General features: G+C 39.2%; 1 protein-coding gene across 3 annotated transcripts in view; it reads right to left on the bottom strand.

Moving 5' to 3' along the window:
* The window catches only part of BATF3 (basic leucine zipper ATF-like transcription factor 3), a 222,530-nt gene that overhangs the window by 27,152 nt on the left and 173,190 nt on the right, over nucleotides 1–22,188 (bottom strand). For all 3 annotated transcript variants that reach the window (XM_044055422.1, XM_044055437.1, XM_044055430.1), the window contains one exon: nucleotides 17,470–17,571. In XM_044055422.1, coding sequence (XP_043911357.1) covers nucleotides 17,470–17,571 — 102 coding nt within the window. The remainder of the gene's footprint in view (nucleotides 1–17,469; nucleotides 17,572–22,188) is intronic.

Genomic DNA, 22,188 nt, shown 5'->3' with positions numbered 1-22,188 from the left:
GCTGTTTTGTTTCTTATGGTAATGAGTTATTATTATATAATAGTGGTGTTGAATTTTAGGTTACAGTTCTGAGTACGTTTAATAAGATTATGAACAAAAGCACTTAACAGTTTTTATTTATTTTGGTCGACAAAAGGTACTTCACGTTACTTAAGACCGAGGTGGAAAGTTTCAAAGCCCCCATGCTACAGGATAATGCTGTCCAAGCTGCAAAATTCTTTACTAATGCATTCTATGGGCACCTACAAGAATGCATTGATTGTGCTATCCCAAGCAAAACCAAGACTCACTCCTCCAAGAAAAGGAAACCAGTCTGGTGGACCCCTGCCATAAACAAGCTATACAACAAAAGAAGGAAACTAGTACAGAAAAGAGCAAAATCCCAAGAAGGGAAAATATCCCTGATCAGGATGAGCAAGAAACTACGATCCCTCATAAAATCATCCAAGGCTAGCTTTGAAAGAAAAACTACCAAGGACTCCAAAGATAACCACAAGGCATTCTTTAGCTATGTCAAGAATCTAAGTGGCAATGCTCAGATCTGCTCGGAGTTAGTGCAGAATGGCACAACATACACTGAACCAACCGATATCGCCAACATCCTGGCAGGACAGGTTCAGTGCAAACTTCACCCCCCACTCACCCCCAAAAGAGCCCATAACCATACCAGAAGAATGTAGTGCCCCTGAAATCACAGACACTCAGGTTAAAACAGCCCTCTCCAAAGCCAAAAACACAGCATCAATGGGACAGGATGGTGCCCCAGGCTGCGTCCTACACGAGGTCAAAGATGAACTAACCCCTCACCTAAATACACTGTTCAAACTCAGCCTCTCCACAGGCTACATACACATAGAGTGACGCACAGCAACGGTTATTCCACTTCACAAAGGTGGAGCCACAACAGACTCCGGGAACTATCACCCTATAAGCCTGACTAGCTTGGTCTGCAAGGCTATGGAGCTCATCATCATGGAACTCGTTAACAGAGACATTGGGAACCTCCAAACACTGGACCCTACCCAGTTCGGCTTTGTTAAGGGCAGATCATGCCTCCTAATCCTGGTGGACTTCTTTGAGACAGTTACCAAGGCTATAGACAAGGGAAAGGTGGTACACACAGCCTACCTAGACCTCGCAAAGGCCTTTGACACCATTCCCCATTCTGGTACTATAGACAAGCTCACCAGCCTGAACATAAACCCCTGTGTCACAAGATGGGTTGCCACCTGGCTCCTGGACAGAACCCACATGGTGAAAGTTGCAGGAGCTAGGTCCAACTCTAAACCAGTTACAAGTGGCGTTCCCCAGGGCTCAGTCCTAGGACCCCTCCTGTACGGCATATACCTCGCAGAGGTACAGGCAAGCACAGAAGGACTATGGCTGACCAAGTTCACAGACGATTGCAAACTGGGGGCTATAATTGACTCCCCGGCTGACACAGACATCCTCCAAAAGGGCCTCACTGAGACGGATACCTGGTGTCAAAATCATGGCCTCAAGCTAAATGCCAAAAAGTGCATAGTCATACCCTTTGGAAAAAACAAAGTACCCACAAACTACCACATAGGTGGTAGCCCCCTAAATACGGAAGACGTAATAAGGGATCTGGGGACCCAGTAGATAGTAATCTCTCCTTTGATAATCACATTGCAAAAGTGGTTAGAAAATCCTTGTATGTGGCCCACCTAATCACAAAAGGGTTTGCATCCAGATCAAAAGAGGTGCCCCTCTACTCATCACTTATCAGACCCATCATAGAGTACAATGCCCCATTTCGGATGTACCTTACAAGACACCTGCAGCAGCTGGAAAGACCACAGAACTACCTCACCAAGAGGATCACTGTCCTCAAACAGATGCTCTATGCAGCTCGACTGAAGAAACTCCAGCTGTACTCGGTTGCATACCGCCTACTCAGAGGTGATCTCTGCCTGACATACAAGGCCATGTCCAACCCAGAATGGATGGACATGCTCCACCTAAAGAAAACCATATCCCCTCGAACCACATGCTCTAGGGATCAAAACCTCACCACAACAATAAATAGGACGTGCTGGAGGGATAGATTCCTGTCCGAGATACTTCCCATGCTTTGGAACAAGATTCTATTCTACATTAGGCAGAGTTCCTCACTAACACTCTTCAAGAGAAGCCTTGACAAGTGGATGGGAAACAAAATGTTTGCCCCATGGATCACTTCAGTAGCTCTGCTGGACAGAGGCACAGGGAACTAATCTAAGGGGGCAGCGAAAGTCAACACATTCTGGCTAGGCTTATAAATGCCTTCGGGCAGATAGCCTAGTACCTACCTATGAACCTATGAACCTATGGCTTGGCAGCATTTTTGGTGTTACAAATCATGGAGGAACTTCACTGGTGAGGGGATACTAAGGACAAGAGTCCTCCTATTCTTACGTGTTGTGTAAGACCAATTATCCAATCGGGTCTATTCACATAATCAAACATCCAAATGCTCGACTTTCATATGCTTGAAACCATATGACTGAATATCTGAATGTTCGAAAATGTGAAAAAAAAAGAAATAAACAAAAAAAAAACTAAACAGTGCTAGCAGGGGGCCAAGCCCCCCTGCACCCCCACACTCCCCGCTATTTAACTATACCAACTCCGAGATCGCATTACATTGCGGTAAAGGGAAAGCTTCCCGTTCTGTGTTCTATGGAGATCCCCATTCAGACCGGTTGGGCTTTTAAATGTTCAATCATATGGTCTCGGCCATATGGCTTTTAAAAGTTCAGCCATCTGAAGGGGACCCATCCAATCACAGATCCAAGTTATTATGGATTTTATTTAATATTACATCCTTATGTTTATGAGTAAGCTGCACAGACATAATTATCCATCCAGCATTGCAGTCACATTCTCAAAAATATGACATTAATATTGGGAGGGTGGCATAGTGTTTGGAGCCTGGTATAATGGTTAAGGTGTTTACCTCATAGCTAAGAGTTACAATGTTTGATTCTCACCATGGGAAATTGCATAGGTTTAAAATGGGGCAGCTAGCTTAGTACTTACCCGTAAACCAGTTAAGAATAAGATATGTACTTTTGACAAAACTCTAACTGGTTATGTAATAGAGGGAGAGAGGATTGCTGACTTTGTCTGAACAACATCAAAGATGATACTTTCCATCACCCTACAAAATATGCTTTTAAGAGGATCACTCTATATTTTATGATATTTGTGGGAAGGCTTCCCTTGAGGTTTGGGAGCCCACTAGTTTGCTGCCAGAGGTCAGTGGAAAGCCCTCCGTGGGGAGTGGGAACTCAACAGCCTGCTTCTATACATCAGGGCTGTACTTGTTTTTTTAATGTACTAAGAAGGTGTAAAGGGATTACACCAGACTATCTCCGATATCACAAATTAGGCTCCTCAGTGTTTCAACTGGTTCCACAGAACTAGCTTTTCTGGCCTTACACATGGCAGAGGTTACCATTTCAGGTATAATTTCATTTGGGAGCATGCTGCATGGAGAAAAAGTGGATGAGGTTCTATATGCTAGTATATTAGACATATATGCTGATTCTGTTAGCTCAATACCTTTTGGTTCTAGCATACTACATTCTTATTTCTTCCCTTTAACTTCTTTAATGTAGTAGTAGAAGGCTTTGTTATTGTCATTCATTTTGATTGCAAGTTTTGAATCAAATGACACTAAAAATGAGTTTTGTTCTCAATGGAATTTACTTATTCCAGTCCAACAAGGCTAAGGTCAAGTCTGAATGCTTTGTACCCTTCTTTTAATTTAATTTCTTGATTTTGTAACGCTACCATTTAGAGTTACTGCACAATTTTCCACTACACTTACGCTTCACAGATATAAATTTGTCAGTGCAGGTTACTTAAACTGACATGCAGGTATGTGAATGATTAACCAACAGGTTGTGAAGGGGTGCAATATATGGTTCCAGTTAACTGATGCAAAGGGATAGCTCAGTGCACTAAAATTACTGTTTGAAAAATCCTTAAATACTGTATCATTTTGTTATTAAAATTGGTTAGGTGTATAGAAGGTTATGGCAGTGTGGTCAAAGCAAAAGCATGGAGGCAACATATATTATATAGCTGTCAGGGCTGTTGTGCAGGATGATAACCATGTTTTTGCCTCTTGTTGGCATTTGTAATATCCGTTTATGATTATTTATATTTACAAAGTACAGCAGTTTCTGCATCTTATTACTGCTTGAGATATAGTTAGGCAGACAAAGAATAATTTAGGTCACCACACACAAAAATAATTTTTGTAATGAGGATTACAAATTATCATGAAAACAAGTTATCTTCTTGAGGTGACATGGATGAGGTGTGATAATACCAAGCTGTAGTTTATGTAGTTTATTATAACCGGGGTGTATGAGGTGTGATAATAGCAAGCTGTAGTTTATGTAGTTTATTATAACCGGGGTGTATGAGGTGTGATAATACCAAGCTGTAGTTTATGTAGTTTATTATATCCTGGGTGTATGAGGTGTGATAATACCAAGCTGTAGTTTATGTAGTTTATTATAACCGGGGTGTATGAGGTGTGATAATAGCAAGCTGTAGTTTATGTAGTTTATTATAACCGGGGTGTATTGAGGTGTGATAATACCAAGCTGTAGTTTATCTAGTTTCTTATAACCGGGGTGTATGAGGTGTGATAATAGCAAGCTGTAGTTTATGTAGTTTATTATGACCGGGGTGTATGAGGTGTGATAATGGCAAGCTGTAGTTTATGTAGTTTATTATAACCGGGGTGTATGAGGTGTGATAATACCAAGCTGTAGTTTATGTAGTTTATTATAAGCAGGGTGTATGAGGTGTGATAATACCAAGCTGTAGTTTATGTAGTTTATTATATCCTGGGTGTACGAGGTGTGATAATACCAAGCTGTAGTTTATATAGTTTATTATATCCGGGGTGCATGAGGTGTGATAATAACAAGCTGTAGTTTATGTAGTTTATTATATCCGGGGTGTATGAGGTGTGATAATACCAAGCTGTAGTTTATTATAACTGGGGTGTATGAGGTGTGATAATACCAAGCTGTAGTTTATGTAGTTTATTATAACCGGGGTGTATGAGGTGTGATAATACCAAGCTGTAGTTTATTATAACCGGGGTGTATAAGGTGTGATAATACCAAGCTGTATTTTATGTAGTTTATTATATCCTCGGTGTATGAGGTGTGATAATACCAAGCTGTAGTTTATGTAGTTTTTTATATCCGGAGTGTATGAGGTGTGACAATACCAATATGTAATTTATGTAGTTTATTATATCCGGGGTGTATTAGGTGTGATAATACCAAGCTGTAGTTTATGTAGTTTATTATATCCGGGGTGTATGAGTTGTGATAATACCAAGCTGTAGTTTATTATAACTGGGGTGTATGAGCTGTGATAATGCCAAGCTGTAGTTTATGTAGTTTATTATAACAGGGGTGTATGAGGTGTGATAATACCAAGCTGTAGTTTATTATATCCGGGGTGTATGAGTTGTGATAATACCAAGCTGTAGTTTATTATAACTGGGGTGTATGAGCTGTGATAATGCCAAGCTGTAGTTTATGTAGTTTATTATAACAGGGGTGTATGAGGTGTGATAATACCAAGCTGTAGTTTATTATATCCTCGGTGTATGAGGTGTGATAATACCAAGCTGTAGTTTATGTAGTTTTTTATATCCGGAGTGTATGAGGTGTGATAATACCAAGCTGTAATTTATTTAGTTTATTATATCCGGGGTGTATTAGGTGTGATAATACCAAGCTGTAGTTTATGTAGTTTATTATATCCGGGGTGTATGAGTTGTGATAATACCAAGCTGTAGTTTATTATAACTGGGGTGTATGATGTGTGATAATACCAAGCTGTAGTTTATGTAGTTTATTATATCCGGGGTGTAGGAGGTGTGATAATACCAAGCTGTAGTTTATGTAGTTTATTATAACCGGGGTGTATGAGGTGTGATAATACCAAGCTGTAGTTTATGTAGTTTATTATATCCGGGGTGTATGAGGTGTGATAATACCAAGCTGTAGTTTATGTAGTTTATTATAACCGGGGTGTATGAGGTGTGATAATACCATGCTGTAGTTTATGTAGTTTATTATATCCGGGGTGTATGAGGTGTGATAATACCAAGCTGTAGTTTATGTAGTTTATTATATCCTGGGTGTATGAGGTGTGATAATACCAAGCTGTAGTTTATGTAGTTTATTATAACCGGGGTGTATGAGGTGTGATAATACCAAGCTGTAGTTTATGTAGTTTATTATATCCTGGGTGTATGAGGTGTGATAATACCAAGCTGTAGTTTATGTAGTTTATTATAACTGGGGTGTATGAGGTGTGATAATACCAAGCTGTAGTTTATGTAGTTTATTATATCCAGGGTGTATGAGGTGTGATAATACCAAGCTGTAGTTTATGTAGTTTATTATAACCGGGGTGTATGAGGTGTGATAATACCAAGCTGTAGTTTATGTAGTTTATTATATCCTGGGTGTATGAGGTGTGATAATACCAAGCTGTAGTTTATGTAGTTTATTATATCCGGGGTGTATGAGGTGTGATAATACCAAGCTGTAGTTTATTTAGTTTATTATAACCAGGGTGTATAAGGTGTGATAATACCAAGCTGTAGTTTATGTAGTTTATTATATCCGGGGTGTATGAGGTGTGATAATGCCAAGCTGTAGTTTATGTAGTTTATTATATCCTGGGTGTATGAGGTGTGAAAATACTAAGCTGTAGTTTATGTAGTTTATTATATCCGGGGTGTATGAGGTGTGATAATACCAATCTGTAGTTTATGTAGTTTATTATAACTGGGGTGTATGAGGTGTGATAATACCAAGCTGTAGTTTATGCAGTTTATTATATCCTGGGTGTATGAGGTGTGATAATACCAAGCTGTAGTTTATGTAGTTTATTATAACCGGGGTGTATGAGGTGTGATAATACCAAGCTGTAGTTTATGTAGTTTATTATATCCTGGGAGTATGAGGTGTGACAATACCAAGCTGTAGTTTATGTAGTTTATTATATCCGGGGTGTATGAGGTGTGATAATACCAAGCTGTAGTTTATTATATCCTGGGTGTATGAGGTGTGATAATACCAAGCTGTAGTTTATGTAGTTTATTATATCTGGGGTGTATGAGGTGTGATAATACCAAGCTGTAGTTTATGTAGTTTATTATATCCTGGGTGTATGAGGTGTGATAATACCAAGCTGTAGTTTATGTAGTTTATTATATCCGGGGTGTATGAGGTGTGATAATACCAAGCTGTAGTTTATGTAGTTTATTATAACCGGGGTGTATGAGGTGTGATAATACCAAGCTGTAGTTTATGTAGTTTATTATAACCGGGGTGTATGAGGTGTGATAATACCAAGCTGTAGTTTATGCAGTTTATTATATCCGTGGTGTATGAGGTGTGATAATACCAAGCTGTAGTTTATTATATCCTGGGTGTATGAGGTGTGATAATACCAAGCTGTAGTTTATGTAGTTTATTATATCTGGGGTGTATGAGGTGTGATAATACCAAGCTGTAGTTTATGTAGTTTATTATATCCGGGGTGTATGAGGTGTGATAATACCAAGCTGTACTTTATGTAGTTTATTATAACCGGGGTGTATGATGTGTGATAATACCAAGCTGTAGTTTATGTAGTTTATTATAACCGGGGTGTATGAGGTGTGATAATACCAAGCTGTAGTTTATGTAGCTTATTATATCCTGGGTGTATGAGGTGTGATAATACCAAGCTGTAGTTTATGTAGTTTATTATATCTAGGGTGTATGAGGTGTGATAATACCAAGCTGTAGTTTATGTAGTTTATTATAACCGGGGTGTATGAGGTGTGATAATACCAAGCTGTAGTTTATGTAGGTTATTATAACCTGGGTTTGCAGTATTTTCATGCTCACAATTTGCTTCTATAACCCTACTTTTGAAGGATTTACTTACAAAACTGGGTACACAACCCTCCTTGTTCAGTGGGCTGGGCAGAGTGAAAAGTGCTGTACCCAACTATATGTGGAATGCAGGATTAGCCTTTGAACTATGTCTCTAGGACAGCAAGGACCATGATCCCTTCAAAGACAATATAAACCTCTTGACAGCTTAATTTTTTACTTTTATGCTATGGACAGTATCCGAGTGCCAGCTTCACCTTATTATCTGTAGATTTTAACTACACAGTCTAGGTCCCTCCCTCCCTCCTACTCGAAAGAGCTGCTTGTTATCCATTGTCCAGTCTCTGATAGTGAATCCCAGGATGATGCTGGAGACCACTGGAATTCATTCATTTTCATATGTAATGCTGTATTACTGAGAGATTTGATGCCTCATCAGTTACACGAGTGCTCCAGGTTTAATTTCGCCAAGTGTTTGGGTCAATGCCTTGACATGAATGGATTCCATTCCTAAGTCAAAATATGATTAGCGTTAATGATTTAGTATTGTTCAGCTTTTAATGTTAACTAACAGTGTTCCACAGTCGGCAGCATCAGGTGTTCCTCTAGACTTAATTTTCTACCAACCTTTGGCAGACAAGCAAGACTCTCAGTAGGACGGTTCCCACTAAATCTGCTGCTTTTATACCCAATTCTTATTTTATTCTTTTTTTTTTTTTTTTGCGTATTATATCTGATCTAATGACTGATTACCTAACTGTCTCACCTTTGAGAAAAATGTTTTAATTGGACTCGCGTGTAATGTGATAAAATAAAAACTAATTCAAAATAACATGATGCATGAATCCATGGTATATACTGAAGGCCAAAATGCTGATAGCTTCATGTGATGCACAAAACATGCTGCTGACAGTTTAACATAACACACACACAACAAAAAATAACTCAGTTACACAGCAGGGGCACTGTACAGTTGCAGAAAGGATTATATTACTACTTAACACAGAACATACACTCAGAAGAAAGCAATTGGATTTACACATTTTACTTTAATGTCTGATGAAGGATGTGCAAAGACAGCAGCACAGAAACAACAGAGACCAGGGGTTGTTCTTTCTTTACCAAGGTAAAGCACTGAACCAAGTGGACCACTTTCATGTCAACGAAAGACAGAATACAGAGACCAATGGAAACAATCTTACTTACATTAGTACATGCAGAAATGAATACAAGTAATTACATATAAATTAGATAAGGGCACAGCTGGTAAGAGATCAATGTAATATTTTAACACAATGTAAACTGTTAAAGAATCACAAAACAACCATTGAATTCAATAGCTGAAGGGCACAGCTGGTAAGAGATTAACGTAATAGTTTAACACAATGTAAATTGCTAAAGAATCTCAGAACAGCCATTAAATTCAATAGTTGAGTTAAGTAGTTCAGGATAATGTGTGCTGGTCCCAGACTATTTACATTAATTTTAAAGTTCTGTACAATATTTTTACATCAAGCACCAAGTTCACCAGTTGTACTGCTTTATACAGTACAACTGGTTTTGGCAGAAACATAACTAGGTCGTCTGTACAGTTCTCCAAATCAGTATCCCTCAACATGAAGTTGAGGTGGACTCTCTCAAAATGTAAGACCAAAAAATGGTTTTATTCCAGCAGCATCAGCATCTACCTGCTGATCGCACCCCTTAAACTGCACCTACAACAGCTGCCCCCCTTCATTTTGCCCTAGTTAAAGCTCTGGGTTTGGGAGATATACCACTTAATGACATCTGATCTAAATTGTGGTTTTAGTGGAAAATACAATTCTGCATGCGAGATCAGCTTTTTCTTTTTTATAATGGATGGGTGTGCCTTCCACAGCTTCGGTCCAAACATTCTAGTTTGGTAAGTTTGTATTCCGGTGATCGATGTGGTTTGGACATATGGTTCCTGGATGAAATTCTGTGAGTTGGTCTGCTTGGAAGTGAGGGGAAGGCATTACAAACTATGCAGCTAGCCCTGAATGAAACCATCATAAAAAGACAAAGTACCAAGTGGAACTGCTAATCTGTTTTAATTAGACAACAGCACATTTTATTTACTTGTCTGACTTTCTCGGAGGAGACCTGGGCAAAAAAAAGACAAGTTACAATTGAAACAGTGTGAAAGATATGCAAATGTATGAAGCAGCTAAACCTGACATAAAAATTGCACACCACAGATTTAGTCAATGAAAAAAACACAATTACGATCAAAATTCAGGAAAAAGACAATTTTGTCAAGCACCTTCCTGATGTAAGAAAAGTATTTAACAACGTTCTCTTAAGCACTTTCATCTCTGTTAAGCTCTACTCTTTACTCAACTGCTGCTTCAGCAAAACAAAGTTAGCAACATTTTCACAGCTTATAAAGCTGTTCTACACTTGTCAAAAACTGTGGTAGAGTGAAGTAGCGAACATCTTTTAAAGCCCATCACTCACTCAGAATTGTTTTATGGTTATTAAAACTGTAGAACGCTTCATGATCCTATGTTTTTTTTTCTGTAACAAGTACATGGAGCAGATGAAACTCCGAGCACTACAAAGTATTATGACAAGGTCTCTCTGATTACAACTACTTGCTATATGTTTTCAGTATGAATGTCATTATTCACAGTGAGCTTGGCTTCTCTCTGCTCTCAGTGCGAATTTTGTGAAATCCAAAGATTCAAAGAAACGTTATTGTCATTTAGGAAATACAAGTGCTACCTAAATGAAACTTCGAGTGTCAGCTCTTTTACAGGAGAAAACAAACACAAAAAGACAGACATGACAGGCATTAAAGCATAAACAATAACTATAGTACAAAAGTAAATATCTAAGTAGCCGACGCACATGCTTGTACACTATTTATTTACACTGGACAACATTGACTACTAACTCCATGACTCAAAGACAGAAGTGTGTTATGATCAGAGATGAATCAGAATCCTCAATTAGGAGAATATATTGCCTGCTTCATAGGTACTTATCAGGCTATTACGATTACTACACTTTATGATGCCTGGCCATATATTCCCATTGTAGTTTTTAGCCCTTATATTTCATGTTGGAATAACCCACAGGTGAGCAGAACAAGGATATGTTGGGACATAACCTTGTTACCCCTAACCATGAGGGAGGGACATGAGTGCTAAACCTGGGGGAATTTGCAGTTGCCCATCCAATCATCTAAATTATGCTTGAAATGTGTGAGATAAGTCCTTCACTTTATGTAGAGTGGAAGACAGTCCCACAATAGAGGTATTATCTGTATCCCTACATGTTCTACTTACATTGCAAGAGACTGAGATACCTTGAGCAGGTTTTCACGCTACCATTGGGTTTGCAAATGTGTATTAGGTCTGACAGAACAGAGTCTGCTGAGGATCTTTATGTGAGGAAAGTCAGCTCCTAGTAGTCTGTATGATATTGAGAAGTGGGACAAGGCTTTGACACTTTGCATAGCTTTTGTGATTTAAACCCTTGATTTTTTTAGTAAGAAAGCATTGTGTTTGCACCTTGCTAAATGTTTGGACAGTTACATACCAAATGGGGCAATATATTCAATGACAGACCAGATGAGAGCTGGGTACAGTGGAATTATTGCGTCCCTGGACATGGACACCATGCCTTTAGATAGAAGCTGTGGAATGAAAATGAACTTCCTTAAAATAGTGTATATGTAGTGATCACAGGGCAGTATGCTATTGCATAAGCTCCCAGGTCCCTGAGAATGGGATAACCTCTCAGGTGTGTGTTGTCAAGGTGATAATTACAAGGGAAGTTATGCTTGTGGAAGGATAAAATTATACATTTCTTGACATTTTGTGTAAGTACATGACTTTAACACCAGCTATTCATCATTTGGGAAAGGCCATCTTGGAATACTTTGGTGCCCTCTGGGTAGTTTATGATGACACCAAGTTTACAGTCATCTGCAAACACAGTAAGCCATAAACCCTTACTGCTTCGACCCTTTAGAACTAAACACCAAAGAGGAGTGGCCCAAGTATTGATCCCTGGGGTACTCTGCTACTGATGGGTCTTTACAAGGACGTAGAGCTGTCCACCCTAATTTCTTGGACTCTATATGTGAGCCAGTGTGCTATCCAATGAGTTATATAGGGGTTGACTTAGCTGGGAGAGTTTATCTACAATACCTGAGTGCAGAATGGGGTTAAATGCCTTTGAGAGGTCTAGATGTGTGGTTTTATATTAATTTGTTCTCATACACTGCTCCATTGATCTTCTCAGAGAAGTTGACTAGATTAAGTAGACTGGATCTGCCTTTGACAAATCCCACTGCTTGGGTCAAGATTTTGTAGATTACCTAGGTCCTTTTTCATTAAATCCATAATTATCCTTTCCATAGTCTTACAGATACAACTAGTCAGGCTTATCCTGCAATTACCCAGATCCATTAATGCCTTAACTTTGTACAAGGGGATAGTTGCTAGTATCCTCCATTCATCTGGTATGAAGCCTCTTTGGGGGTTGATACTGAATAACCACTGTAGGGACTCTAACAAGTCAAGTAGTCAAGTTTCAGACTGACCCGTAGATGGCTTGGTATGTTATCTAGCCCAGTATATGTTATCTGGCTCCACAGAAGTAGTGTTTTTGACCTTGAATAGTGCCTTAAGGACTTGTAATTGGGAGATTTGAGGGGTGTGAATACAGGTGTGTTTTGGAAATATGGAGGGTCTGGGATTTCAACTAAAATTGTCCACTATTAGATTGTCTATGTCCTCAGAGTCTGGCTATGTGAATTATTTACTATTAGCTCTACACAGTGCTTGGTATAATTTCTAAGACTTCTAACATAGCTGAAGGTGGCTTTATGGTCATCCTTCACTTGTATGGGTATTTTTACCTCACATCTAGATTTTGTTGATTTCATCAGGGTCTGGAGTTCATTGCTGAGTTTAGAAAAAATGTTACTGTCATCTCTTGAGTAATTTATTTTTGCATGAAATGACTTTTTTCTTTCATTCGTTGATGGCTGGACGTCAAGCTGGCACCTCGGCGTTCGTGAAAATCTACTGCCAATCATAAGCGGACCGGAGTTCCGCTGTGGCGCCCCCTAACCGGGAAAAGCCGAAAAGACAAACAACAACATACAGCCTGTTTACATTAGGGTTTATTTTTAAATCTGGCATTATATTTACTCCTGAGGGCGACAGATCCATCTAAGTTCATGGGTATTCACTAAGTTACTAACCCTTGAGAATCATTCCCATGAATTTTTGTCCTTGCCATGTAGATAAGAATACCCCAGAGCAAGCAAAACATTTACACATTACCCCTTAGAATACCACAGAGCAAGCAAAACATTTACACATTACCCCTTTACATAAGGGACAAGTTTGCTACTCCAGGAATGGAATTTGCAAAATTCATTCAGACTCCATTTAAGAGTAAGAGAAGTACTTTGTTTTAGGTGTAGAGAAAGACTGTGCCAAAGAAGTGGACTTCTCTGTGATACATATCTACCATTCCTACATTCTATCCTTCCTACATGTTTTACTTACATTGCAAAATAAATTAAGATGCCTTGAGTGGGTGTCTATTCCACCAATGGACTTGCAGGTGTGTATGTGCATAGAATTTGGCAGTAAAGGACTCCCCATAAGCAGTGGGATCAAGATGGAAGGGGCTTTTGAATTTAGCCAGGTCATGATTCAGTTTTAGCAAATTAACCTTGGCATAATCTAGAAATACCAGGGTATTGAAAGATGCTTCCAGCTTCAGTCTTAAGGCAAATGTGACTACGTTGTGGTCAGATATGACCAAGGAAGAAGTTACAACTGACAAGGAATCTGCATCTCCATATTGGTAAGGACCAAGTCCAGTACTATCTGGTCCAGACAGCTTACATTTATGAAGTCCAGAAATGTCTGGGCATATAAATTTGAGGAGATAAAGACTCCTAGTTAAAAGAAGGGAAGTTAAAGTCTCTTAAGAGACTGGTGACTAGCTTAATGCATATGGACTCCATTCGGGTTAGACAGAGCTAGTGCAAGGCAAAGGAGCAGCTGAGCTGGGTACAAGGTTTTAGGGGGTAAGTGGGAGGTTAATGCAGTACCGGTATTCATTTCTGTACTGCCATTTCTGAATGCCATTGCAGAAATTCATTTTGATATTGCTTTTCTGCTGTACTGAAGCAGTGTGTGGCAAGTATAATTTGTAACACATTTAAATGTAGCAAACTGCCTGTGACAGTTTTAAAAGCAGAAGTCCTTTATGGAGTGCAGAAAATGGACCGGCCAGATTGTGGCCTTCTTTTTGCTCCTCAACATACAGCTGAGGAATGCCAGGTCGGGGTCCAGCACTGGATGCTGGATGAGCCAGATACTTCTCTGAAGGGTCTTGAAGTTACATGTGGAGGAATTTCAGGTAGTTATCTTGTCTAACAAGTCAGAAGATGTATTTTTTTTTAAGACTATGGAAAAAACACTGCCTTTACCACCATCATCTAATGCAGTGGGCCTGAATGTGTGGTGAGCATTGAAACCCTGCACAGATGGGGTGCTCTTATTGTGCCTGAACCAGGTCTCTGTGACGATACATATATCAATGTTGTCTAGGGTAAAGAGTGCTTGAAGGATTTGAGTTTTCTGTGGAGCTTCCTAACACTGAGCAGAAATACATTTATATTATTTGGATTCTGTTTTGTAATGCTGGAAGCCTGAAAGGCTGGTGTTGCCTAAAAATGCACTAAAGGAAGAACAAGTATTTAGACAGTAAGTAAAAGCTGGGGGTTGTCAGATGCAAGCCATCTCTGGCAAAGCAGTTAGGACTGTCTACCACCTCTTCTCAGTTTGATATAAACTGGACCCCTTTGAACAACACCAGAAGCTAAGCCAATTGTTGAAATCAGTAGTTGTTTGTCCATATTATGGCATTGTTACTGGTGATGGTTGAATGCTGCTCAAGGTCAAGCTCATACCTACCTCAAACACATATTCAGAGAGCTCTATCATGTCTCTCATTTCATACAGTCCAAGGAGGTACGTTTCAAGCCATTTATGCCCGCTTGCATTATGAGTGTGTGTTATATGTGTACCTGTGGTATAAGGACTTGAGTGCATGAATGAGGCACTGAACGCTGGCACCTAATCACTAACAGACTGTGACCATCTTCTTGTACAGCCTTGTGACTGGTGCATCAGTGTGCCTCACTATGCAGTCACCTACAACTAGGATATTGGATCTGCAGTGTCCTTTTAAGCTATAGGCTTGAGGCAATGTGACACTTGGATGTATGCTTCATGGAAGCTGCTGCCTGTACGATTCATGAAGGGTGCTGCTTGTGTTGTGTGCTGCTGATGGTACTTGTTTCTTAGGTTACATTTCTGAAGTCTTTGTGGTTTAGGTATGCCCAGATGTAGGTGTCAAAAGTGAGATGGGAGTGGCCCAGTAGGGTCAGGATAGGACAGGAGGATTAGGGACAGGCAAGCTGACTGGGAGAGTTAGTGAAATGGCAAGAACAGAGCAGTTTGGCCTTTTTGATTCCTACCTTGGCAGCTTTCAAGTTGTTGAGCAATGTGGGTGGGCTTTTAAACAAGATAAGGGTCTTTTTGTTTTTGGCTTCATCTTTGGTGTTGGGTCTGCAAGTCTTTTGTATTACTGTTGTTGAGAGGAAAGACAAAGTTTTTGGGTATTAGTAGGTTAAGAATTGTGTAGTTTATTATATAGTAAAAAAAGTACATGAAATAGTTGGCTTTAGTTTCAGAAGTTTAACATTCAGTTACAGTTTATGTAAGTCTGTGTTTGGTCTATGTTATGTGAAAAGGTACAGTGTTGTGCTGTGTTATGACAACCTGTTTGCTGTTTGCAGTGGCTTTGTGTGACAGCTTTGCCTCTAGTAACACTATATAACTACATCTCTCTCACGCAGTGTCAGTTTAAGTACTAGCTGGTTGTCAGTAAACATGAGACAACTGTTCTATTGTATCAGGATGACCATTTCAACCAAGCTGGCTAAGCAGACAGCTGTAATGTGCAAACCCATGGTTCAAATTTCTTATTAATATGGGCTGGAAGAGTATTAGCGCATAAGAGGTTTAGAGTTGACTGCCAGGGGTGCTGTTTGGTAATGAAGACAGTGTTGGTCTCAACACAGATGCACAAAGCTAGGGATGAAATCTTTCACCACAAGCAAAAAAAAAAAGAAAAGCATTAATCCCAAGCTGCTTCCTTAGAAGTAGTTTTAGCCCAGATTTTTCTGTGTTCAGTACACTTGTAATAGTCTTCTCTTAACAGATAGAGCCTACAGCAGCTTGATGCAACAGAAAGCCAAGCTGCACAAAGGCCCTGAAGATGTTCTCACCAAAACCACTGCCAGACCAACTAGGGAAGTCCCATATAAACTGCCCGGTCAGAGGCCAGCAGGAATCAGTGAACCTCTGCTCCTTTTCTCACCAGGAGCAAGGTTAGTAGCATTAATCCCAAGCTGGATCAGAAGTAGTCATTTTCAAGATCTCCAGTGAGTGGTAATCTGATAGGTGATACCTTAAACAGTGCACAAGATGCACAGGAGGACTGCAATGCACTGTTCTGAGGCCGAGTGTGCATGACTTCCAGGACAGCTGAAGCAGCCTAATGTGGAAGCCATCAAGCTGCAGAGGGAGTAATGTAGTTAAGATTGTAGAATGGCAGTAGCAAAGCTAGTTTTGAGTGAAAGTTTTCATCACAGTGACCTTGCAGGAATTTGTGAAGCTTCTAAGGAAAAAAGGAAGTTTATTCCAGAATTCAGATATGATGATGGAGAAGAAGTCACGAAGTAAGAGACCTGAAGTAAGGGGTTTTATAAGCAAAGGGACGGTGAATGTTTACAGCAATGTACCAGAGGCTACGGGAAGGACATTCTAAAACTATGCAACACTTGACAGAAGTACAAGCCAAATATTTTGCACTACTAACAAATGATTTGATAGTGTGAAAATGCAAATGTGAGGATAAGGTGGGTGTCCAGAGGCAAACCACAATGCATGAGGGTAAGCAGCTCTGAGTTTTTGTAGTTAGAGAGGAGCTAAGATTAGTGAAGAGGAAGGGGTAATAGAACAAAATCTCTAATAAAAAGCAGTAACTTTCTATCTAGCTTGGATAGAAGATTTTGTTTAATTTGGTAAAGAGATACAAGTTTACAAATGAAATTTCTCATACTGTGTTATATGACTTACTACCAAACTTAAGTAGTGAATTAAAGTGTAGACCTGAAAGACTAAAAGGCAGCTACACATTTGAATGATTAAAATACTAATCTAAGAATGTGAAGTCAGCAATTCATCAGCCTTGACCTACATACAGTGTGTACAAGCAATCTCAATGTCCTGGGCCAACAATAGGTTAAGGGGGGAAAAATCTGGTTTAAGAAAATATCTAAATATTGTCCCATGGCTAGCTGATCACCAAAATCTCATATGTGGAACTTTCTACTGCTGTAAAGTTTTATGTACTGAACTGATAAATGTTAACTTAGAACAGGAAAAAAACGGTATCGTGTTTATACCTCATGCAGTTTATCTGCTTTCTGTGTCTGTTTTTTACGACTTCGTTGTGCAGCTACTCTGTTCTTTTCTCGCCTTCTTAGCTTCTTATCTTCTTCTGGACTCTGGAGAAAAAATGCATAAAGAATTAAACGTGATTGGAAATATTCTAAAATGCAGTGCTTAAATCGGGTAGCGATCAGCACTAGAAACAATTCTTTTAACATTACTACAATGAAAGAATCAAGCATACTAATAACTGGAAAAAAATCAGTAGCAAAAGCCTAAAAATGTATCTATGGAATGTTTATTATATACAAAAATTCACTGAACTTCTCCTGCTAATCAGATAGGTGGTTTAGACAAAGTAACAAACCAGTATCAGTCATAACCCATAGCCAGAAAAGAGAAAAATACAAATTCAAATCAAAACAAACCACAGGTTTAGCTAAAAAATGTATACTAAACCACTATACTAGAACCCAATTAAAAAATAAATATATATATTTATACATATACACACACGCACACACACACACACACATCATGCATACGTCTATGACTAAAATAAACACAATGCTAATATATTGATTCTGACACTGAAGAAAACACATTCAGCTACAAAAGCAATCGAAAAAGGAAATCAGTCTCCTTTTTACAGGTGCTTAACCCTTACCCTAGTGATTGTCCCAAACCAAGTTTATCTAAATAATAATACTGCTAAGAAAAGGAGTTTTCGTAAATTAATGTGTAGGAACTCTTCATCCAGTCCCATTTATCTGACAAACATTTAAACCTCCTCCATTTGAATAACTTACCCATCAAAATTCTCAGTTATCCACCCCAACTCTGTAGGACATCCACTTTCATCTATTCACAACCATTTTTACACATGGGGTCGGGGTGTCACTTCAACAGTGACAATCATTTAGAGCCAAAGTTCACATATATATAAATAAAAAATTTTAAACCAAAAGGTGAAAAGGTCACATACAAACCATTCAGTAATACTTTAAACTTCCAGAAGTGGGGGTAAATACTGCTAGTTCAGCTACCTGGAATTTTGTAAATAACTGTATGTCACTTGAAAATATTAATATGATTTATATAGAAATGTGACACTGCCAGCCCAGCTATCTGGAATTTTGTAAATAATCATATGTCATCTGTGAATAGTAATATTATTCATATGCTTGTCTTACACATGTAAGAGAACTATATGTTATGTAAAGAGTTTCAAGAATGTAACCACAGTGTACCCTACTGGGAAAGAACAGAAATGGATGTAAACTACATGCCTGTGCAAATGTATGTTTTAATGGTAGAAGCTGGAACATACAGAGTTAACTTGCAAAGCTTCAAGAAAATAAGTTGAAAGGTAAAGTGTTTTACAATGTGCTATAGGAGGTTAGTTAATGCAGTAAGGAGACAGGATGTCAAAAGCTAGAAATTTTCATATTGTCTTGAAACAGAAGTAATAACTACATTTCAAATGTAAAGTGTTTTATTGCTCTGTGACTTCCTAGCAGCTGTACATCTGAGAGGTAGGTATTGTTCACAGAGAAATGTTAAATTTTAAGTTTCTGTTAGCCTGGGAACTGAAGGCAGGTGACAAAGAATGATGTCATCCCAGCTAACCTAGCAGTAATGTGTATTATTAATTTAAGAACTATCTCAGGGAGTGCGTCTGTGCATTTTGTATTTGTCTTTGGATCTAGAAACATCCCACTCATCAGCACGTCTGCTTGCATCTTGCTAATAGCAAGTAACCAAGAAAAAGTGATTTCTCTTAGATATAGACAGGAATATAGTAAAGATTAGTTTAGATGTTTTCTGTATTTATTTGAGACTGTCCTGCAATGTTGTTTTAAAATATTTCCTGTGATTCTGAACTCTGTAGTCACTGTGTTGTTTGAGTATTGTTTTGTTCTTTTATTATTTATTATTAAATATATTTAAACAGTTTAATTGTGGCTGGTTTGTTTAGAGATATTTAAGTTCCTACAGTACCTGCATATGTATCTGGTGACACTGTATAGGCCACTCCTAAATAGCATTGGCCTTGGTCACACTTACCATTTTGATAATAGCAACGTTACGCTGTAGGCTTGGTCACCCTTTGTAAGGGCCTTATAGTAGCTGATAAAGAGCTGGCTGGTGGCAGTGATAACTACATTTTAATCTGGGCAGAAGGGGGCATAGCTAGTAAACCTCTGCTAGCCTTTCCCAGGAGTGTGTGTGTGTGTGTGTGTGTGTGTGTGTGTGTGTGTGTGTGTGTGTGTGTGTGTGTGTGTTTGCATATAGATCAGATCTCAAAGTGTGTGTGTCAGCTACTTGGGCAGGGACACGAAGCACTGGTTGGACAGAGAGAATGTCAGAGGTTTAGGCTTGACCACTCAGCTGAGGTCTTAATCCTATAGCTTTGCCAGTGGGGAGTCTTAATGGGGATCTGGAGAGTGAGAGAGAAAGAGAGAGAGAGAGAGAAGCCAGCCCCAGACAGACTGTGATCTTTGTGTCCTCTTAAGGGAAATTGTACTTTACTGTGCGTGTACTTGTCATCCTCTCAATGTGTACATCCCTCACTGGTGTTAGTGGTGAGGACTGAGGCTTTTTGATTACTGGACCAGTGCAGGGGTGTCACAGGGATATATGCCAATGATCCCTTAAGGACATAGCTACATGTTTTCTGAATGGCTATGACTTTGTGCTAAAAAGGGAACCTCTCCCTCCATACTAAAATTCACTATTACATAGTCTTTTGAATATTTTTTCCAGTTTAAAGATTTAGAATGAGGCTACAATGCTTACTTTGATGACAATTTCTAGAATGCTATTACTCTAGCAATCAGAATGGTAGAAGACAATGGGGTGGGGGTGGTAAGGATTTACTAAGGTACTATGACATGTACATGTTGCTGTACCTTTCCCTGGTTAAGCAACTGCCTTTACATGATGCTGCACGGTCTTCTAATACAAAAATATGCATTATGAAGAAGAGCTGGCCCTGTAGACATGTACAAATTGTGTCAACCCAAAAAGCCCCCAGAAAGGCATCTACACTACCAAGCGATAAAAGAAAGCATTCAGCTGTGTAGATCAGCACAGCCATCCATACCACAGTGCAGACAGAATGAGGCTAAAAGGTCATGTTCAACTGCATAAGACAAAAGTGAAAAAGTTGGGGGACCACTAGACACCACAGATAATTCTTACAGGGTCACCACGACACAGCAGCAAAATGAGGATCAGAGACTGGGGGGTGCATTAGGCACCAGGGACTACTCTTTAGAATATTGTAATGACATTAATGGCAGTACTGGGATGGGGTGCACTACTAGATACAAGGGGTGAGTCAGAATAAAGTGTCATACCTGCACTAAAGGCAGTGCAGGGCTCAGAGGGAGTGGGATTCACTACACTACCAGGGCCTAAGGGATTAATTGCACTCCAGCTATTACAGGGGTAGGGGAACCACAGGATTGCAGACAGGGTAGGAAAAGGTACAGGGACTGCAATGAATGTACGTATTTTCTTGTTTGTGTAGTGGTGTGTGTGACAGAGTGCCTTTGGGGGAATGTCATTGCCTACACTAGCAGCAACTTACTAGTGTGATATGCAGATCAGCAATAACCTGCAAGTTGCAGTAGTAAATGCAATTCGGAGACATGTGAGTTAGCCGATAGTTCACTACAGCTAAATTGCCTGTGAATCGTAAAATGGGCATGTTGCAGGATAAAGGACTTTCTAGCACAACTCATGCCAGGCACTTTAATGAATTCCCAGAAATGTGTAGTCTGTATTTAGGACATAAAGTTATCTACATGAGGTAAAAGAGTTGAGTCCTTACCAACTAACATTTATGATAAAAAGGCTTTTGGAGTTTAGGATGACAGTATGAGACACTAGTGTGAATTCTGTTTCTGATAAACCAGATAGTTTGAAAAAACATCTGCACAACTACTATTATAATCAACTCCAAGGTCACTGCATCTTGAAGGAAGGAGGGTTCCCATGTACAATGCCAAGTCAGATTAAGTGCACCATTCAAGGACACATGTTTTATCACACTCATTCATTATCTCCTGCACTGCAGACCTCAACCAGTCCTGAAACTCCAAATCACAAAGAAAAAAAAAAGTATTAAAATTACCAAAATATGGGAATGCAACACACATGTAGGATCCTGATCTGAAATGGGAACAGGAGAGTACATAAACCCTGGTTTAGATGGAAAACCTTACAAGAAAAAATATACTTGCAATTATACAATACATACTATTTAATAGTCCAACATGTGCATGCTGATAAGAGAAACCAATCAACATGATTCTCAACATTTCTTCAATAACGGCATTGAAAATGAAAATAAAGGTTAGTATTGTTGGCACTGAGGAAATGCTTTTAATGTTCATTACAGTTTATTTTACTAAGTGGCTACATAGTTACTTTTTAGTATTTTCTAGACAATTTTGCTCCTCACCTCCAAAGGAACAAGCCCCCCCCCCTTTTTTTTTGTATATCAACACAAAAAATAGGTGGCTCGAATAAGGGGGGGGGGGCAGAGCTTCATCACATAAATGTGTACTCTGAATTTAGCAAAGCAATCTGAGTTCTCGACTGAAAATAGGGCGTCATCTAAAAGGAAAAGTCAGACAAGTCAATTTCTCCATGCCAGTGAGTGGAAACTCAAAAAACAAAGTTAACCATGCTTCCTCATAAAACTAAACTGCTTTGTGAAGCAG

Source organism: Protopterus annectens, chromosome 1.part2 (genome assembly GCF_019279795.1).
Source record: "Protopterus annectens isolate FY-2018-M chromosome 1.part2, PAN1.0, whole genome shotgun sequence".
Classification (NCBI taxonomy): domain Eukaryota; kingdom Metazoa; phylum Chordata; order Ceratodontiformes; family Protopteridae; genus Protopterus; species Protopterus annectens.
This window is presented reverse-complemented; position numbering and strand designations above follow the sequence as displayed.